The sequence below is a fragment of the Diaphorina citri genome, unplaced genomic scaffold (assembly GCF_000475195.1).
Source record: "Diaphorina citri unplaced genomic scaffold, Diaci psyllid genome assembly version 1.1 scaffold38, whole genome shotgun sequence".
Classification (NCBI taxonomy): Eukaryota; Metazoa; Arthropoda; class Insecta; order Hemiptera; family Psyllidae; genus Diaphorina; species Diaphorina citri.
In genome coordinates this window covers 361,974-382,766 of record NW_007377475.1, presented here as the reverse complement: position 1 = coordinate 382,766, position 20,793 = coordinate 361,974, and the positions used below count along the sequence as shown (strand labels likewise).

The following is a 20,793-nucleotide window of genomic DNA, read 5'->3' as shown; positions in this document are numbered from 1 at the left end:
GCAATGGGCCAGGTGAAGTCAGTGTTTCACGGGTTAATATTATGTAGATTGAGTTTGACGACACTTGCGAATTTTTACCTCAGCCCTTTTGGTCCTGCTGGGTCGTTTTTAGGCATGTTAGATTTAATTAATTTTCTTTTGTTATTATTTCTTTATTTTGAACAATTTTATTTGAATTTTTTTATCAATACCTGCAAGCAAGAGAGAAAAAAAAACTTTTTATCAGGCGAGCATCGTGAACACTACAACACCGCCGACATCCTTAAGGCATGGCCGTTCATGTCACTCATCCATTTAGTGGTCTTGCTCGGCGTAGCTTAACAAAAACGAACCGGAAAAACAAATATTCATTTTCATATGTAAGATTTGTCAGTAGGTACCTACCTACCTACCTGCAAGAAAAACATAACTGTTTATCAGGCGAGCATCGTGAGCACTACAACACCGTGGCAAGCCAATAATAGAATCTTGACTGGAAGTAACCACTAGGCCAGACTAACGCCTGGGGCGTTCTCTACCACCCAACCTTTAGGTCTGTAGACAAAAATGGAAGAGGGGCTGTAGGAGTATTTCTCGAAATATCATGACTATGACCTTTTTTGCAATTGAAATTTAGTTTAAATGTTATTTTTTGCACTCTCTTTTGAATAGATACCTTACCTATCTCTGTAGGTAATTGATGAAAGACTTTCCAATTTCCATGTCTATTATGTCTCCTAGATTGTACGTTTAGTAAAACTAGGTACACTATACAGTCATATGTATATATCTACAGTCTTACATGCATAACCTGGTTAATGGTGTGATGGGTCACTTGTATTCTCCATATTGTAGGTATTGATAAAAAGTCATATAAGTATCTAGGTATTATTGTAGGTATCTAATTAATAAAATTACGTATCTACATACAAGTCACTCCTCTTCGTAAGTTACAATGTTGTGATTTTCTGGACTTGAAGTTGGCACGTGCCTTGTTTTGCACTGGACGTTTCGGGTCTAAATTCCAGCAGACCCATCTTCAGCAGATTGTCACAAATTTTGTATATCATCCTTTTGTCGCAGTTAGGTATACCTAGCATCTATGTAAATTATGACAATCCACTGAAGACGGGTCTGGAATTTAAACCCGAAACGTCTAGTACCAAACAAGGTACGTGTCAACTTCAAGTTAAAAAAAAAGGAATTTTAATTGTGTTAAGCATAAATGCTTGTCACAAATGTCGTTCCCTGCTTAATGCACTACGCTAAATTTTATGGCTTGACTTGGACTCGAACCACCAACCTCCAGATCCGAAGTCCACCGTGCTAACCACTACACCACTGAGGTTGGTGTGTCAACTTCAAGTTCAGAAAATCACAACATTGTACATTGTAAGTGATTGTTGGCAAATCAAAAATGTCATTTAATTCCCGTTTCGTTTTCTCCGCAGGAAGAGATGGAGGATCGACCCCGGGTCTCCACGCTGCTCAACTCCCTCGCCAACTACAGCAACACAATCACCCCGGCCCCGGCCGACCCTGACGCCAAGCCCCAGGCAGGCGGGGCCCGCATGGGCACCCTGATAGGCGTGTACCTACCGTGTGTTCAGAACATATTCGGTGTCATCCTATTCATCCGACTTACCTGGGTGGTTGGGACGGCCGGCGCCCTGTGCGGCTTCTTCATTGTGCTCACCTGCTGCTGTGTTGTAAGTAAACTTTTACTTTCTTTATTAGAACTTACATCTATAGGTATAGTTTTGTACATCAAAGCCTTAGAAAGCTAGAACTTTTCAAGTTTTTTCTTTTTACTTTTTTTCTATTAAACTTCCTTCGGGAATTGTGAATAGGTATAGGTAGGTAGGTATTTTTTTCCAATTTTATTCCGACGAAAAAAGCTCGAACTTTTTCAAAGACAACCCACAGAAGTAGAAAGTTTGAGATGAAAAATAAGAAGACGGTAGAGAGTAGACTGATACTTTCAACAAAAAAGTCCTCCTAGACTTTTTTTCTTTAATCTTCAAAGGTTCAATTTTTGAATCCCCAAAATATTAAAGTTCTTATATTTTTCCAAAGAAGGATACTTAAAAACAGAAAACGACAGATCGCATGCTTGAAATTTAAAAGAAAAAATAATAATGTCCCAGAATTTCCTGTGTTGTACCTGACACAAATTTTGAAAAATTTCTTTCCAAATCTCTAAATGAGATTATGGGACTCACATAAAAAATTCAAATTGTCCTGAATTTGTCACTTTTACGTCACGTGTCACGTTAGTTTCAGAGAAAAAAAAAACTTGACATTCCAAATGAAAATTAATATTTAAAAAATTTGAATGAATTATCCACATCAAATGCATTGGGGAATGAAATTTTCAAATGATGAAATTCGATGATAAAATATGTGAAATCCATCACCCCCCTGTGTGTTTTCTATTCAGATATTTCAAATCATATTGTGCTCGTTGAAGCTTTCGTAGAATATATTATCTACATTTTCAAATAAAGTTTCAAAAAAAACGAGAAATTTATTCAAGCATAAAGTTCCAGATGAAAATGAAATGTGATTTTTCTCCTTTTGTCGTCAGAAATGTTTGAAACAGAGTTTCGATCAGTGCCGGGTGTGATGGAGACAAAAATAGGACAGAGAAAGAGACAATAATATACCGTGTTTTTCTAATTTGTAGTTGTACCAAGAGAACTTACAGGGGACTTTCTTCGATTTAACAGCTCAAATTTCGGTTTCTTCAAAGACGAACCTGATTACTGATTACATTCCTAAACTCATGTGTTCCGTTCCTTAAAAAGAAACAACTTCCCGAAAGAACTGTAGGCCACCTTCTTTATTTGCTGCAAATGTCCTCTGTTGATAAATTGTGAAATAAAACAAAAAAAAAACGGTTTCTATTTCGACCTCCGACAAACGAAGATGAACTTGGTTTCATCCCATGAAATTAGAGTTCCAAGGTGCCTGAAGAAACAGCCCTGAGTTTTTGTGTACGGGAATAGGTAAAAAAAAATGTACATAATATTTAACAGCTTTGCTCCAAAAAGCCTAAACCAATAGAGAATAGTCTATCTCTCTTGAGGTTATAACTTATCATAGGTAAAGGTCTACTTGTACTTTAATCTGTCTAAACATAACTCCCCACCATAAGCCATAATCCAAAATACCTATGTGGGTAAAAACAAGCTGGGCCCGTCCCTCCGGGAATTATTTAGCCCTTTTGTCGTCAGAAATGTTTGAAACAGAGTTTCGATCAGTGCCGGGTGTGACGGAGACAAAAATAGGATAGAGAATGGAAGGACGGGCTAAAAACTCGAAAGTTTCTTTTTGTTGCTTCTCCACTGAGGAAACAGCTCCCAGTAGAATAGGATATCTAGGAATTACTTCTTTTTATGATGGAAATTTTATTCGTTCGCTGTGTGTTTCTTTTCGCTAAGTTTGCAATAATTTATAGCTCTCAAAAAAGTTGCAATCCGAAGTCAAATTCAAATAATAAACCACTTTAATTCGACGCAAAACAGACAAGCTCTCAGGATTATCTAGAGCTGCTTCTTTTATTGGTTTGCAGAAATTGCTTTCTATTTCTTCTGCATCAGAAAGTTCCTGCGACTACCTAATTGACAGAAGACGAGGAGCTTTTACTTCAATTAGGTTTATTTTTTTACATTTTAATCCAAAACATTCTTTATAAATAAATGAAAAATGGTACCTAGGTTTTTCAGAGAAATTTCTTTCGTATGTACCTACCTACGGGATTCAATCAAAAACGATCCATTCATTCACACGTCTCAAGTTAAAAAAAACTCTCTCCCTCACACTTGACGATAACATTCACAAAGTAACACTCCTGTATAACATCCGGTATTTTTCATGTCCACTAGAAAATATCGTTTCCTCTCCGGCTCATTTCCTTCCATTTTGTGTAAATAAGGTCACAACGTCAGGTGCTGAAAATTTTCCAAGCTTGGAATCCTGCCAAATATCTCTATAATAACAATAGAAGATCCAGTTTTCAAAGCCGTAAATTCAAAATGGTGTCATAATGGCGGAGCTTTGGGAATAACTGGATTCAAATTTTACGGACTCGGGACAGATAATGTAGTTAGTGACATTATCGAAATAGAAAGGAAATGGGACAAAGGATGAGTTTGTTGGAGACCGTACCTACCTACCTAATTTAATTGAAATTCACTAATTGAGTTCTAGTAATATTCGAATTCAAATAATAGAAATCCGGGAAACGGGAAAAGTGTGTAAAATAATACCATAGTGAGTTAGTGACATTAATGACCATACAGGTATACTATACCTACCTACCTACCTATCTGCTGCATGCCGATTGCATCCGTAGAAAAGATTAACCTTATGTTTCATGTGAAGCACATTGCATACTCATTTAAGTTACCAGGCATTCATACAAATTTTATTATTGTTAAGGTAGAAACACACTACCATCACGTTACGTCATGTGAGCTCATGAGAAGTCAGAAAGATGTAGTTCAAAAATTTTCGATAATATTTCAGGTAATCTCGTTCAGGACAGCCACACTACTATCACGTCACGTGAACTCATGCGGAGTCAGAAAGATTTTTTCCAATAATATTGTTACCTAGTAGCCATTTTGTGTAAATAAGGTCACAACGTCAGGTGCTGAAAATTTTCCAAGCTTGGAATCCTGCCAAATATCTCTATAATAACAATAGACGATCCAGTTTTCAAAGCCGTAAATTCAAAATGGTGTCATAATGACGGAGCTTTGGGAATAACTGGATTCAAATTTTAGGGACTCGGGACAGATAATGTAGTTAGTGACATTATCGAAATAGAGAGGAAATGGGACAAAGGATGAGTTTGTTGGAGACCATACCTACCTACCTAATTTAATTGATATTCACTAATTGAGTTCTAGTATTATTCGAATTCAAATAATAGAAATCCGGGAAACGGGAAAAGTGTGTAAAATACAGGTATACATACCTACCTATCTGCTGCATGCCGATTGCATCCGTAGAAAATATTAACCTTATGTTTCATGTAAAGCACATTGCATACTCATTTAAGTTACCAGGCATTCATACAAATTATTGTTAAGGTAGTAGAAACACACTACCATCACGTTACGTCATGTGAGCTCATGAGGAGTCAGAAAGATGTAGTTCAAAAATTTGCAGGTAATCTCGTTCAGGACAGCCACACTGCTATCACGTCACGTGAACTCATGCGGAGTCAGAAAGATGTAGTTTAATTTTTTTCCAATAATATTGTAGTAATTTCGTTTAGGACAGCCACACTACCCTCACGTCAAGTGAGCTCATGAATTTTGTGTTGTGTTTCAGACCATGCTCACCGCCATTTCCATGAGTGCCATTGCTACTAACGGGGTGGTCCCGGCGGGGGGGTCCTACTTCATGATAGGGCGGTCCCTGGGGCCCGAATGTGGGGGCGCGGTGGGGATGCTGTTCTACACGGGTACAACCTTGGCCGCTGCTATGTACATCATAGGAGCCGTCGAAATTGTGCTGGTAAGTTTTGTTCCAAATTAGGTATGTAAATCTAACTTTATTTAATGTTTATCAATATTCTACAATATTGTGAATATACAAGTCAAACACAAAAGACAAAGAACATTAAAGAACACTTAAGACTATACTTAAGGCTTATATCATTATTACTGCATAGTAATTTAGTTAATTATTATAAATTAGGTAATAGGTATGTATCGCTATTAAGATCATTTGTTTTGAAGGGAAAAATTGAATTGTTGAGTTAAGAAGTTTTTTTATGCAATAATTATTTTTTTATAATTATATGAAAATAATTAAAAAATATTGTTAATGAAGAGTGGGATTCGCTAGAGAGAGAGAGAGAGAGAGAGAGAGAGAGAGAGAGAGAGAGAGAGAGAGAGAGAGAGAGAGAGAGAGAGAGAGAGAGAGAGAGAGCGGGGGGCTGATCCAGCATGATAAATTTAATAACAGCGAGAAGGAGGGGAAAAAAGATAGATGGATACAGAAAGAGAGAGAGAACAATAAAATTTACGACGCGACGAATACAGATGGAGACGAATGGAAAATTTTAGAATTGCATGATAAATAATTGTCAATTAAAAATCTAATTAAATATCCTAAAAGCAATATTGCGAAACATTTCATTACTTTTGTTTCGTAATATTATCCTACTCTCTCTCTTCTTTTTTTTATTTTTAAACTTTTATTTATTTTCTAATTTTCATGACTCAACGAATTTCAGACCTTTTTGTAATCAAAAGCTGAGCAGAATAGAAAGCAGTTACAGCCCGTTCACACTGCATGAATTTTTCTTCGTCCCAAGTTACAATATTTTTTCCGAATTTTTCTTCGTTGGTAATGTGAACACACTGATTCATTTGTGTAAGCCTCTATACAGAACCTCGATTAATTCAACTACCCTCGGTCCCAATTAGTTGAAATAATCGGAGTTCTACTGTACTTACAAGCTTAAAACACAAGATGTCTAATATCCATCGTAAACCCAAGGGCCTCGAAATAAGAATGTCAAGGAGAAAAAATATTTCATCTTTCACACTTCGTTGGTAATGTGAACACACTGATTCATTTGTGTAAGCCTCTATACAGAACCTCGATTAATTCAACTACCCTCGGTCCCAATTAGATGAAATAATCGAAGTTCTACTGTACTTACAAGCTTAAAACACAAGATGTCTAAGATCCATCGTAAACCCAAGGGCCTCGAAATAAGAATGTCAAGGAGAAAAAATATTTCATCTTTCACGTAACAGCAAATTATTTCAAATAACTTCTGCTATTTCTGCTACTGCTACTATGCTGCTGTTGCTATCGCTACAGCTCCTCCTGTTTTTTTTTTTTTTTTTTTTAAGAGCCCACTATGAGGCTTAAGTGTAGGGGCAAAAGCCCCAAAGGATGGGTTAAGCTTATACGAATCTACACAAACATAATAGTACTATAGTCGAACCTGTCTAATTGGGAATCCAAGGGACCGCAAGTTTTTCCCGCTTATCCAGGATTCCTAATTCAAAAAGTGTTTCCCAATTAAAATTACAAATGAAGGCACCGCGAATTTTTTATCCAGGTTTCTCATTTAGACGAGTCCCGATTAGCTAGATTCAACTGTATTTGAAAATGGAAAAAATATAATTTCAAGGTAAAAGTTTCATTTAAAAAAGCTAAGCCAACCTTGTGATTATAAGGCTGAAGTTCATCGTACCTGTAATCCACCTTTGATAAAAAGATACATATAATTAGGTTGGGTGGAAAAACTCCTTCTGGAATCAAGGGTGATGGGGTATTTCCTTTTTAAAACAATCTGGGTGGTAGGCAAAGGGTTATTTTTAAAAATGAGCTCGTCCTAATTAAAATCTCATAATTACGGCCTCTGTACGTGTCGGTGAAACATTTTGCTTAGCACATAATTAATTACAACGAAGGTGGTAAGCTTGTACTATTACAAGCTACCTGCTATTATTTATAATAATAAAATAATAATATTCGCACTTGTAATTTTAACAACATAGAGAGAGGGTGGTGTAGTAAGTTCAATTAGCATGAAAAATTATTTGTTGAGGAATTTGAGAAAAAGAAAAGGGGTTGGAAAGTAGGTACCTAGCCAAAATTAAGGTTTGAAAGTATAAAAAGATACCTATGTACCTACCTACCTATAGGTATTAATTTCATAAAGACAAAACATGATTATTATTTTTTTGAACTTTCTAGTAGGCCCTCTCCCTACAACTGTCTCGTAGCTTCCTCTTTTCCACAATTTTGAGTAAGCAAAAAAGTTGTCATTCCCGTTGGAGTCTCTTTGGACGCGTTTGATTAATTTGATTATTTTCAGAAGTCAGCAAAATATTCCTGTCGAACTTTTTTTACCTGTCAAACGTGAAATGAAATTTGAAATTTTGCCATGCGAACAAAATAATTTGTGTACCATACCTAACTATTCATTAGTATGTAGGTACCTTCAACTGAACATGATTGAAGTATTTGAAGTTTTTTTAATTCAAATAAAATTACCTAAAGGTACCTAAAAAAGTTTGCTATAAAAATAAAATTGCAGAATTTTCCATCGAGCATTTTTTAAAAACTTTACAATTTGTATGAACGGCTGGTTTCTCTGCATGTATGCAATGTGCACAACACAAATATCTTGAAGAATCATATTAAAAATAGGTACCTACCTATGATGCAGAATTTGGATGCACAAGATAGAAAAAATTTGACCCGATTACATTACTTTCCTTCCTATAGGATAAGGAAAGTAAAAAACTAGAGAATGTTAGGTCAGTTGAATTCAGGAGACATCTGACATAACGGTTCAAGAACCACAAAAGAGTGAGAGGAAAGCCATTTATTATAACATGACAGCAATGAACCTAACTAATTTCATTTTATTTAACTAATCAATTTTTATTTTTAGGAATCATGGCCGGTTCCAACCGATCTGGGGACTTGGCTGATGCTCAGAGATCAATCCCCACTGGTACCATCTGCGCCATTCTGACCACCTCCTTCGTCTACTTGTCCTGTGTACTACTTTTTGCTGGAACTGTCGATAACTTACTGCTAAGAGATAAGTAAGTTTTGTACTCGCACCATAACAAAGAAAAACTTGTTCACTCGTTTTCAAATTGAAAGTGTTTTTCTAAGAAATTGGCAAAGAAAATGGAAAAACCCTTATTAAAGTAAGAGAATTAGATTATTAGGTTCATAGGTAAAGGTACAAAACCATTTAAATAGGCTAATCTGTAATTTATTATTTTTTTCTTTTTAAATTCTATATCCATACAAACAAACGAACAAACAAACAAACAAAAATGATACAGTGAGGAACGAGGGAGAATTAGCACATCCACTACTGAAATTAGTAGAGATGCCACAACTCCCACAGGCCTCAAGATATGCTCATATTGGTCCTCACCAATTTCATTATTATTGATTAACCTGGGCTTTCCTATATTCCTATTCTAGATTTGGCCAAAGTATTGGAGGCAGACTCGTGGTAGCCAACATTGCCTGGCCTAACGAATGGGTTATTCTGATTGGATCTTTCCTATCCACCATCGGAGCTGGACTACAGAGTTTGACCGGGGCCCCTCGACTTCTTCAGGTAAGATATGTATCACGAGCACAAAAAAAATTGGGACTGATTAAGTTTTAAACATTTCCACAATATTTCCGAAAATGTGAGGCCAACCAGAAAACCGTACACAATTAAAAAGCCAGCCTAGTTAGCTTCTGCCTTGTAAGCGCTAGACAGCGGGTTCGATTCCCGCCCGGGTCGGATTTTATCCTGAATGGATAACGTTTGTTCTCGGAAATGTTGGCTTTCACCTATCCCGTCTTCATTCTCTCTTCGATTTCGGGACAACAAGACCTTAACAGTTACAGTTCCCTCTATGAAATCTTGAAAAGTAAATAAAAAGGTAGGTAATAATTTTCACAATATTTCCGAAAATGTGAGGCCAACCAGAAAACCGTACACAATTAAAAAGCCAGCCTAGTTAGCTTCTGCCTTGTAAGCGCTAGGCAGCGGGTTCGATTCCCGCCCGGGGCGGATTTTATCCTGAATGGATAACGTTTGTTCTCGGAAATGTTGGCTTTCACCTATCCTGTCTTCATTCTCTCTTCTATTTCGGAACAGCAAGACCTTAACAGTTACAGTTCCCTCTATGAAATCTTGAAAAGTAAATAAAAAGGTAATAATTTCTGTGTCTATGATGATCTCTTGCAGGCCATCGCCAAGGACGGCATCATTCCCTTCCTGGCCCCATTTGCCGTCTCCTCCTCCAAGGGAGAACCCACCCGAGCTTTGCTTCTCACCATCCTCATCTGCCAGTGCGGTATCCTCCTTGGTAATGTGGACTTTCTGGCTCCCCTTCTGTCCATGTTCTTCCTCATGTGCTACGGCTTTGTCAACTTGGCCTGCGCAGTCCAGACGCTGCTCCGAACCCCCAACTGGCGACCCAGGTTCAAATATTATCATTGGTGAGTCAGTGTTCTAGAAAAGCTAAGTGGAAGAGCTTTGGTTGGGTGTAGAGCTCACTGTGTGAGAATCCTGCCATATAGAATGCAACCGAAATTAGAGTTCCGTCAACTGAACGCTTTAACGTTATTTATTTTGACGAGAACTCGTTTCTGCCCATGTTTAGAGTTCAATTAAGGTTCAAAGTTCAATTAGGAGGAAGCTAATTTTGGTTTCAAAACCGAACCCCCAACTGGCGACCCAGGTTCAAATATTATCATTGGTGAGTCAGTGTTCTAGAAAAGCTAAGTGGAAGAGCTTTGGTTGGGTAGAAGAGCTTTGGTTGGGTGTAGAGCTCACTGTGTGAGAATCCTGCCATATAGAATGCAACCGAAATTAGAGTCCCGTCAACTGAACGCTTTAACGTTATTTGACGAGAACTCGTTTCTGCCCATGTTTAGAGTTCCATTAAGGTTCAAAGTTCAATTAGGAGGAAACTAATTTTGGTTTCAAAAACTCTCTTAAAAAGCTACCTGTTTTAATCTGACTGTCCCCAAATCTATGTAAATACAATGTAACTTACCAGCCTCACCTCATAGCTCATATCATGACTGCGATGGTTGATAAGTTGGAATGGTTCGATAATAATTTAAATTTTGGATCAGATATACTTCCTACCCTAGTAGTACCCTCCGATAGATTATTTCTTTATCATTAGGTTTGAGCATCACCAATGATGAAGCTATGTCCACACATCTACTGGTTTTAATTAACGTGGTAGGATTCCCAGCAATGACCTCTTCCACCCAGCCACTTTTAAGATCAAGATTTCTCCTTGTATTTAAGTACCTACCTACTTACTTTAGAAAAAACACAGAACAAAAGTTACTGTACCTAGTGAACATCCCAATATTTTTGCCCTCATCAAAGGATTTTACCGACAGACGTACTGACTTTTGTTTCCTCCCCTGAGTGATGCATGCAGCATGATTCATTAATCTGGATCTCTAGGCCTATGCATGCCTTTGTTCCGGGTAAAAATCGGGAAATCCGTATTTTTTCACAATTTTGCTAGTTTGTACCGTATATGCCGAAAAAAAAGTTGGCAACCCTAATCTCAACAGATAAGGAAAGTAAAAACATAATCACGTAGGTATTTTCAAAGTTGTATACTAGTGGAGATACTAAAATTACCGTATGAGATTACTTTATTTTTTATAAAGTTCCAACTGTCAGACATCAGTTGGAACGTGAAAAGCTCGAGATATAGGTTCCTCAGACTGTCTGACAGACCTAGGTTTCAATTTTTTTCCAGCACACACTTTCTATCTGTCAGACTGTCTGACAGACTTAGGTTTCAATATAAAATCCGCCCCGGGCGAGAATCGAACCCGCGGCCTAGCGCTTACAAGGCAGACGCACTACCAACTAAGCTAACTAGGCTGGCAATCATCCACCTATCTATATATGCAATACCTACATAGATACAGAAAATCAGGAAATGTGGCTAAGAAATTTAAGAATATGTAGGTACCAGATCAGCTTCTTAACTCTGATGAGTCTGATGAAAAATGCCGCGTCGACCTTGTTGCAATGGGGAAAAGGCAAAGGAAAACAATTCATTATGTACCTATCGACTTTCCATTTTATCTACTGCTTTCAACTCTTTGACTCTTCCTACCTAATAATTATAATTAATACAGTCTTTTGTAAAAGTGAAGTAACAAAGAGTTTACCTAGATAAGTAAGTATAGGTAGTTTCACAGTGGAACAGAAATCGTGAATTCCGATGAAAAAGAAATTCAACTTGACCTATTTAATTGAGGTGTACATGAAGTACGTAAGTGTAGTTAGATAGATGTGCCTATCTATCTAAGTACTACAGGTAAAATATTATGTATTATTTAAAATAATCAACTCAATATTTAAAACATCTTACCTCTAAGTACTTATATGATTAGTAATTTAAATGTACCTATACCTACCTACTTATCTACCTAGGTATTCTACCTTATTTAATATTACTATAGTTTCTGGTTTTACTTTTTGTAGCCAGCCTAGTTAGCTTGGAAGGTAGCGCGTCTGCCTTGTAAGCGCTAGGTCGCATGTTCGATTCCCGCCCGGAAGAGCTGACTTTCATCTATTCTGACTTTCTTCTCCCTTCGCTTTTGGGACGATAAGACCTTAGCAGTTAAAAGGAAAGAAAAACTTTTTGTAACATCGCCGTCTCACTTTCGTTTTCTTTTTAGAAAAGTTAGGATAAAATCCGCCCCGGGGCGGGAATCGAACCCGCGGCCTAGCGCTTACGAGGCAGACGCACTACCAACTAAGCTAACTAGGCTGGCTCACAACTCTCTGTTTACTCCAATCTTTCATCAGATTTAAAATTCAAATCCGAATCTCCTCTTTTTTTCCCCCTTCCGTTGTATTTCTTCATCTTTACTTTTTTATCTTTAAAATAGATAATTTTGTTTATCTACCTATCTACTTACGTTGTGGAAGTTTTGAATCATTATTTTAAGTGAAAATGTCAGATACCATCTGCGTCTCCATTTAAGTTTCTAAAGCATTTTATAAATTTATACAGGGTGATCTAGTTCCAGAATGTATTTTTTTTTCTCGACACATAAACTTGATGTTTTCACTTGCATGCATTTTTCAAATCCTTTCAGGTTTAGAAATGACGCCTTTCATATAGGTATTATGTATTTATTTTATGTGTAATAATACTAATAATTTATGCTTTCCATTTTCGTTACCTACGTGTATAATTTTTTGTTCCCCAGACTTTATATGATTTCCACTTCCATTGCATATTCCATTTTCTCTGTTCCGTAGGCTTTTTTTTTTTTTTTTGTCATACGGCTCCATTTTCTCTGTTCCCTATACAAACACATGACATTTGGCCGCGACGCGACACTCTTCATTTTTATCTAGGAACACATTCCATGTCCTTTACTCGTTTCATTTTCTCTGTTCCCCAGACTTCATAATTATGTTCCATTTCCATTACGAGTTTCATTTTCTCTGTTCCCCAGACTTTGTATGTTTTTCATGTCCATCACGCGTTCCATTTTTGTAAATTTCGTTTTCTATAATCGCCATGCGGTTTCATTTTCTCTGTTCCCCAGACTTCATACATTTTCCATTTCCATTACGCGTTTCATTTTCTCTGTTCCTCAGACGTACATGGCGCCGTCGCTCTCCATCTTCGGCGACTTCACCAAGGACGTCAACATCATGTACAACAACTTCCGGGTGTACGGGACGGGGCTCCTGTTGATCATGGGCACCATCGTGTACCTGGGCGTCAAGTTTGTGAACCGCTTTGCGTCCGTGGCTCTCGCCTCAGTTTATTATTATTCTTGATTTGATTTTTCGATTTTACTTTCATGTAATGATTTAATGTAATGTCACCCATCCATTTATTGGCCTTGCTCGGCGTAGCATAACATAGGTGACGCTAATACCGGTCTTAAAATAACAACTGAAGTGTTATCTAAAACTTTCTCGCTTTGAGTTCATAGGGCGTCGCGACAAATTTTAAGATCAGAGCTCATTTGTGTGAGAAAATGTGAAACAATCCCCCAAAAACCAGTTTTTTTTTTTTTGTTTGATAGAGAATGGAAGGACGGGCTAAAAACTCGAAAGTTTCTTTTTGTTGCTTCTCCACTGAGGAAACAGCTCCCAGTAGAATAGGATATCTAGGAATTACTTCTTTTTATGATGGAAATTTTATTCGTTCGCTGTGTGTTTCTTTTCGCTAAGTTTGCAATAATTTTTAGCTCTCAAAAAAGTTGCAATCCGAAGTCAAATTCAAATAATAAACCACTTTAATTCGACGCAAAACAGACAAGCTCTCAGGATTATCTAGAGCTGCTTCTTTTATTGGTTTGCAGAAATTGCTTTCTATTTCTTCTGCATCAGAAAGTTCCTGCGACTACCTAATTGACAGAAGACGAGGAGCTTTTACCTCAATTAGGTTTAATTAAACCACTTTAATTCGACGCAAAACAGACAAGCTCTCAGGATTATCTAGAGCTGCTTCTTTTATTGGTTTGCAGAAATTGCTTTCTACCTATTTCTTCTGCATCAGAAAGTTCCTGCGACTACCTAATTGACAGAAGACGAGGAGCTTTTACTTCAATTAGGTTTATTTTTTTACATTTTAATCCAAAACATTCTTTATAAATAAATGAAAAATGGTACCTAGGTTTTTCAGAGATTTCCCAAAACAAAATAATAATAAAAAAAAAAACTAGATCTAAAACGAACGAAAATAAAATCTCTCCCAATGGAAATCACAAACCCTTACAAAAAATAACAGTTCATCGTACCTGTAATCCACCTTTGATAAAAAGATACATATAATTAGGTTGGGTGGAAAAACTCCTTCTGGAATCAAGGGTGATGGGGTATTTCCTTTTTAAAACAATCTGGGTGGTAGGCAAAGGGTTAGTTTTAAAAATGAGCTCGTCCTAATTAAAATCTCATAATTACGGCCTCTGTACGTGGCAGTGAAACATTTTGCTTAGCACATAATTAATTACAACGAAGGTGGTAAGCTTGTGCTATTACAAGCTACCTGCTATTATTTATAATAATTAAATAATAATAACCGCGCTTGTAGTTTTAACAAAATGGAGAGGGGGTAGTGTTGTAAGTTCAATTAGCATGAAAAATTATTTGTTGAGCAATTTGAGAAAAAGAGAAGGGGCTGGAAAGTAGGTACCTAGCCAAAATTAAGGCTTGAAAGTATAAAAAGATACCTATGTACCTACCTACCTATAGGTATTAATATCATAAAGACAAAACATGATTATTATTTTTTAACTTTCTAGTAGGGCCTCTCCCTACAACTGTCTCGTAGCTTCCTCTTTTCCACAATTCTGAGTAAGCAAAAAAGTTGTCATTCCCGTCGGAGTCTCTTTGGACGCGTTTGATTAATTTGATTATTTTCAGAAGTCAGCAAAATATTCCTGTCGAACTTTTTTTACCTGTCAAACGTGAAAATAATGAAATTTTGCCATGCGAACAAAATAATTTGTGTACCATACCTAACTATTCGTTAGTATGTAGGTACCTTCAACTGAACATGATTGAAGTATTTGAAGTTTTTTTAATTCAAATAAAATTATACCTAAAAAAGTTTGCTATAAAAATAAAATTGCAGAATTTTCCATCGAGCATTTAAAAACTTTACAATTTGTATGAACGGCTGGTTTCTCCGCATGTATGCAATGTGCACAACACAAATATCTTGAAGAATCATAATAAAAATAGGTAGGTACCTATGATGCAGAATTTGGATGCACAAGATAGAAAAAACTAGAGAATGTTAGATCAGTTGGATTCAGGAGACATAACGGTTCAGCAACCACAAAAGAGTGAGAGGAAAGCCATTTATTATAACATTTATAACATGATAGCAATGAACCTAACTAATTTTATTTTATTTATATCCAGGTACTTAGATACAATGAATTCCAATACCTAATTATCTGCTTCACCCCTCCCAACAGGATGTGCGTGCTAGGCAAGCGACTGCTGAAAGACATTCCAATCAGCAGCTGCAACAAGACGATTGGCGGAGACCTGTACAAAGTCTTCTGCAACAACTCCCAGCAGTGTGACTCCTACTTCTTCGAGCACAATGTGACCGTGGTTCAGGGCATCAAGGGACTCAAAAGTGGCGTCTTTTTTGGTAAGTTCTGGTATTGTTTAATGTTTCAGGTGTTTTTCGCACTGAGATAAAACTTAAAGTATTGCAAGTACCGATGTAAATGTGTATTTTGGGGGCACGGTTAGCCCAGTGGTAACGCGCTTGCTTACTATGCAGAAGGTTCCGGGTTCGAATCCCACCATCGGCAAAAATTTACACTCGTTTTTCGATTGCAGATATTTCAGCGGGTCACTTTCTGGTGTTCTCGTGTTGACCCAGCACTTAAATGAGGAGTATTGTGTCTTTTATCGCCCATCTGATGAGGGACATACTACCGGATGGGCATGCTACGACACAGACCACAGGAGTCTAGTGTAGCAGTTGTTTCATTGCTACGAAATAAAAAACGGCGGTGAAACACTTTTTTTTCCTCTCTTTCTCTCTTTTCATTTTAATATTAGGTAGTCCAGTTAAGGATTAACTTCCACTCAAGAGTCTTTTTTTCTAATGTTCTAATGTTGCTTGAATTTTCAGAGAACATCTGGGACAGTTTCATGTACTCTGGTCAGTATATCGCCAAATCCAAGCTCCCCTCAGAAGTGGATGTTCTCAACAAACCCACCTACAATCAGATCCTAGTTGACATGACCACCTCGTTCACCCTCCTCATTGGAATCTTCTTCCCCTCCGTCACTGGTGAGTTTTAGTCAGAAAATGATAGAGGAACTGTTACAACGGAGGTCTTATCGTCCCAAAATGGAAGAGAAAAGAAGGAAGGATAGGAGAAATCTAACCGTTCAGAGGCTTCAGACCCTATAACTATGTAAGCTAGCTTTAATACCTACACTGATTGTATTTATTTTAATACTTTGATAACCAAGTTTTAATACTTTGATTCTGTCCAAGTAGTATGTAGGTAACAATGTAACGCTCTAAATTCCAAATCTGAAGTCGCTTTTTTCCGCCCCTATCCGATCTAATTTTTGACTTATCTAATTTTGGAACACGACTTGGAACATATTTTGTTCGGAATTTGAATTTACTATCTTTACTTACCCCGGAAGACAATTGACGAGGAAAAGGTCAAAGGCTTTGTCGACGTCCTGGTAGCTAGAAACGTTGCGGATGGACTGAGTCACATGTAAGTATAAAAAGTCGCTATGAATTGCCAATATTAAAAACCCATCAAAAGTTACCCTTGGCCTGACAGCATACCTTCATCGCTCCGGAAGACAATTGACGAGGAAAAGGTCAAAGGCTTTGTCGACGTCCTGGTAGCTAGAAACGTTGCGGATGGACTGAGTCACATGTAAGTCTAAAAAGTCGCTTTGAATTGCCAATATTAAAAACCCGTCAAAAGTTACCCTTGGCCTGACAGCATACCTTCATCGCTCGTTTGGTACCTAACGAGAAATTTTGTGAGCTACATCACGAAGCGAAATGTTGCATATTATTTTTATTAATTTGAATCTTTACAAAGTCAAGTTGTGTTTGGCATAAAAAAATTTTTACACAAATACTCTGCTAACTCTCCTTGACTCCAAATTGTGACGGTCATTCCAGTTGTGACACATACTGTTCCAAACATCTCAACGCTTTCTCCAGCCTTGTTTCAATATCGAGCAATTCCTGTTTCATGAGCTCCAAATGAGACATCTGTTTCTCATCTTCATACTTTCGCCTCAGCATCATGTAGGTTATCACAACCACGGACACGGTCAGCAACACCAAATAGAACGTCTTGTTTGTGACCAGTTCTTGAAAAAACGACGGTTTTTCCTTTTTGTAAAACATGCTCAAAAACGAAGGTTTCAAATATGCCCTTTGTTTTTTTACAAAATCATCTACTCACTATCAGAAATTTCGCTACTATCTTTGAATTTTAACGTGTATATGTTGTATTTCTTTTCGAAAATATTTTTAACAATTACAGGCCCTCGATAACATTCGAAAAATAATAAAAATAAAAAATAAAATATTGGCCAGTCCTTTTCTTTTCTGTCTACTGAACTGGAACGTATTCTTCTTATTCCCAATTTCTCTCTTATGTTTCAGTGTTCAAACGACCGGTCTGGGCGGTATGAAGCCCAACACGGTCATTTTGGGCTGGCCTTACAGTTGGCGACAATCAGATGATCTCAGGACTTGGGAGGTGTTCTTAAACACGGTGCGAGTGGTTTCCGCTGCCAAAATGGCCCTACTGGTGCCCAAAGGTATCAACTTCTTCCCGGATACTTCAGTCAAGGTAAGGCGTTCGAGGGTTTTGTGTTAGATTGAATCGTTATACGCGTGCTTTCCGGAGGTTCTTTCTACTTAGAAGATAATAATTGTAGTTGTATTTTAATTCGGAAACGGAAACTGAACAATAGTAGTGTTCACTTTCCAAAAGCTACACGTTCAATAGTGTATCAACTTCTTCCCGGATACTTCAGTCAAGGTAAGGCGTTCGAGGGTTTTGTGTTAGATTGAATCGTTATACGCGTGCTTTCCGGACGTTCTTTCTACTTAGAAGTTAGAAGATAATAATTGTAGTTGTATTTTCATTCGGAAATGGAAACTGAACAATAGTAGTGTTCACTTTCCAAAAGCTACACGTTCAATAGCTGGGAATGCGCCATGTTGGATTTGCTATGGCTTAGTACAGGCGCTACCACGCCACCTAGCGGTTAAACTAATTAACGTATTTTTTTCTAAAGAGGAGAAATGGACTTCAGAAGAGGGGAAATCGTCGCTGTTTCCGAAAGGAAATTCAGTCAAAAATGACTGAACCAATGAGATTCCGCTTTAGACATAAACAGAGCAAAATCTCACAATCTCATTGGTTCAGCCATGTTTGACTATAAAAAAAAGTCACACAATCGAATACGACTTTACTAGCAAGGTATCTTCCTCACACTTAACATCCTTCACCCTGTGGGAATGCGCCATGTTGGATTTGCTATGGCTTAGTACAGGCGCTACCACGCCACCTAGCGGTTAAACTAATTAACGTATTTTCTTCTAAAGAGGAGAAATGGACTTCAGAAGAAGGGAAATCGTCGCTGTTTCCGAAAGGAAATTCAGTCAAAAATGACTGAACCAATGAGATTCCGCTTTAGACATAAACAGAGCAAAATCCCTTCTTTATGTCTTTTTTAGGTAAATCCCGGATGGTCCGATGGTACCATTTTTGAAAAGAACTTTAGAAAATAATATAATGTAATTTAATAAATATTCGCGATATCTTTCGAACCTAAGAAGGTGAAGGCAACTCATGGATATATATAGGAGTGGGCGGGTACAGGTAAATAAATGTGTATTCATTCGATCCTGTTCAATTTCACTTTTGCTAATTTGAACTTTCTCTTTTTACCATCTTTCCTTTGCAGAATAAAAGGCCCTCTATTATAGATACAACAAATGTAACTATTTATTTTTACTTGTCCGCACTTAGTTAACAGACGTTGATCGGTGGTCGATCGACGAGGTGAATCTATGTTGTCGAGGTGGTGTACGGTTTCAGTCGATGGTCGATCGACGCCGTTGACTATGTGTGGACACACCTTAAGAGCAACATTCTGATTCCAATCCATGTCTCATTCCAGGTCTCTGTCTCTACTCGGTCTCACCTTGTGTATCGCCGTCATGTTCATGTCCAGTTGGTACTACGCTCTCCTTGCCATGGGTATGGCAGGTGTCATCTACAAGTACATCGAGTACCGAGGAGCCGAGAAGGAGTGGGGTGATGGCATCCGAGGTTTGGCTCTGTCCGCTGCCCGCTACAGTCTGCTCCGGCTAGAAGAGGGACCGCCCCATACGAAGAACTGGCGTCCTCAACTTCTGGTTCTGGCTAAGCTGACAAATGATTTCGTTCCTAAATATCGCAACCTGTTCAAGTTCGTCTCGCAACTCAAAGCTGGTAAGTCTGTTGTTCCTGGATATGACTGTTTTCCTTGAATTGGAGGAGGAAGATTGAAATGTCAACTAAAACGTTAACGACAACAACAACAACAACAACACAAGTCTGCGGTTCACTTGACGTCCGATGAGAAAAATTGCACGGAAACTGACTTGTAGAAGACTCGAATTGATGTCTCGAAGAAGTTAAAACAGCGGGTTTTTGCAACGAAAATTAGCTCCCCGTTAAATTGAACTCTTTAACGTTATTTGACAAAAACTTGTTTCTGCACATGTGAAGACCAGAGTTTTCGTTAAATAACGTTCAAGAGACTCTAATAGAGTTAACGGGACTCTAATTTTATTGGCAAAAACTCTCTAATAGCTTTGATGTTCGACTATTTCTAATGAAGCAATTATGAGTGTGAGGTACAGTCTTCTAGATCTTATTATTTGCCAGTACCTACCTCGCCTCCTCAATTCCTAACTCTTTTAACCGAGCACAATGTGACCGTGGTTCAGGGCATCAAGGGACTCAAAAGTGGCGTCTTTTTTGGTAAGTTCTGGTATTGTTTAATGTTTCAGGCGTTTTTCGCACTGAGATAAAACTTAAAGTATTGCAAGTACCGATGTAAATGTGTATTTTGGCGGCACGGTTAGCCCAGTGGTAACGCACTTGCTTACTATGCAGAAGGTTCCGCGTTCGAATCCCGCCATCGACAAAAATTTGCACTCGTTTTTCGATTGCAAATATTGCAGCGGGTTACTTTCTGGTGTTCTCATGTTGACCCAGCACTTAAATGAGGAGTATTGTGTCTTTTATCGCCCATCTGATGAGGGACATACTACGGGATGGGCATGCTACGACACAGACCACAGGAGTCTAGTGTAGCAGTTGTTTCATTTCTACGAAATAAAAACGGCGGTGAAACCCTTTTTTCCTCTCTTTCTCTCTTTAATATTAAGTAGTCCAGTTAAGGATTAACTTCCACTCAAGAGTCTCTTTTTCTAATGTTGCTTGAATTTTCAGAGAACATCTGGGACAGTTTCATGTACTCTGGTCAGTATATCGCCAAATCCAAGCTTCCCTCAGAAGTGGATGTTCTCAACAAACCCACCTACAATCAGATCCTAGTTGACATGACCACCTCGTTCACCCTCCTCATTGGAATCTTCTTCCCCTCCGTCACTGGTGAGTTTTAGTCAGAAAATGATAGAGGAACTGTTACAACGGAGGTCTTATCGTCCCAAAATGGAAGAGAAAAGAAGGAAGGATAGGAGAAATTTTGTTTAA

At 37.8% G+C, this 20,793-nt stretch overlaps 1 protein-coding gene across 1 annotated transcript in view; it reads left to right on the top strand.

Moving 5' to 3' along the window:
- The window catches only part of LOC103512913 (solute carrier family 12 member 4-like), a 45,762-nt gene that overhangs the window by 5,945 nt on the left and 19,024 nt on the right, over nucleotides 1-20,793 (top strand). Inside the window, exons 3-9 of the mRNA XM_008477702.3 lie at nucleotides 1,431-1,688; nucleotides 5,323-5,512; nucleotides 8,417-8,573; nucleotides 8,968-9,106; nucleotides 9,731-9,984; nucleotides 19,208-19,521; nucleotides 20,530-20,691. Of these exons, the coding sequence (XP_008475924.1) occupies nucleotides 1,431-1,688; nucleotides 5,323-5,512; nucleotides 8,417-8,573; nucleotides 8,968-9,106; nucleotides 9,731-9,984; nucleotides 19,208-19,521; nucleotides 20,530-20,691 (1,474 nt within the window). The remainder of the gene's footprint in view (nucleotides 1-1,430; nucleotides 1,689-5,322; nucleotides 5,513-8,416; nucleotides 8,574-8,967; nucleotides 9,107-9,730; nucleotides 9,985-19,207; nucleotides 19,522-20,529; nucleotides 20,692-20,793) is intronic.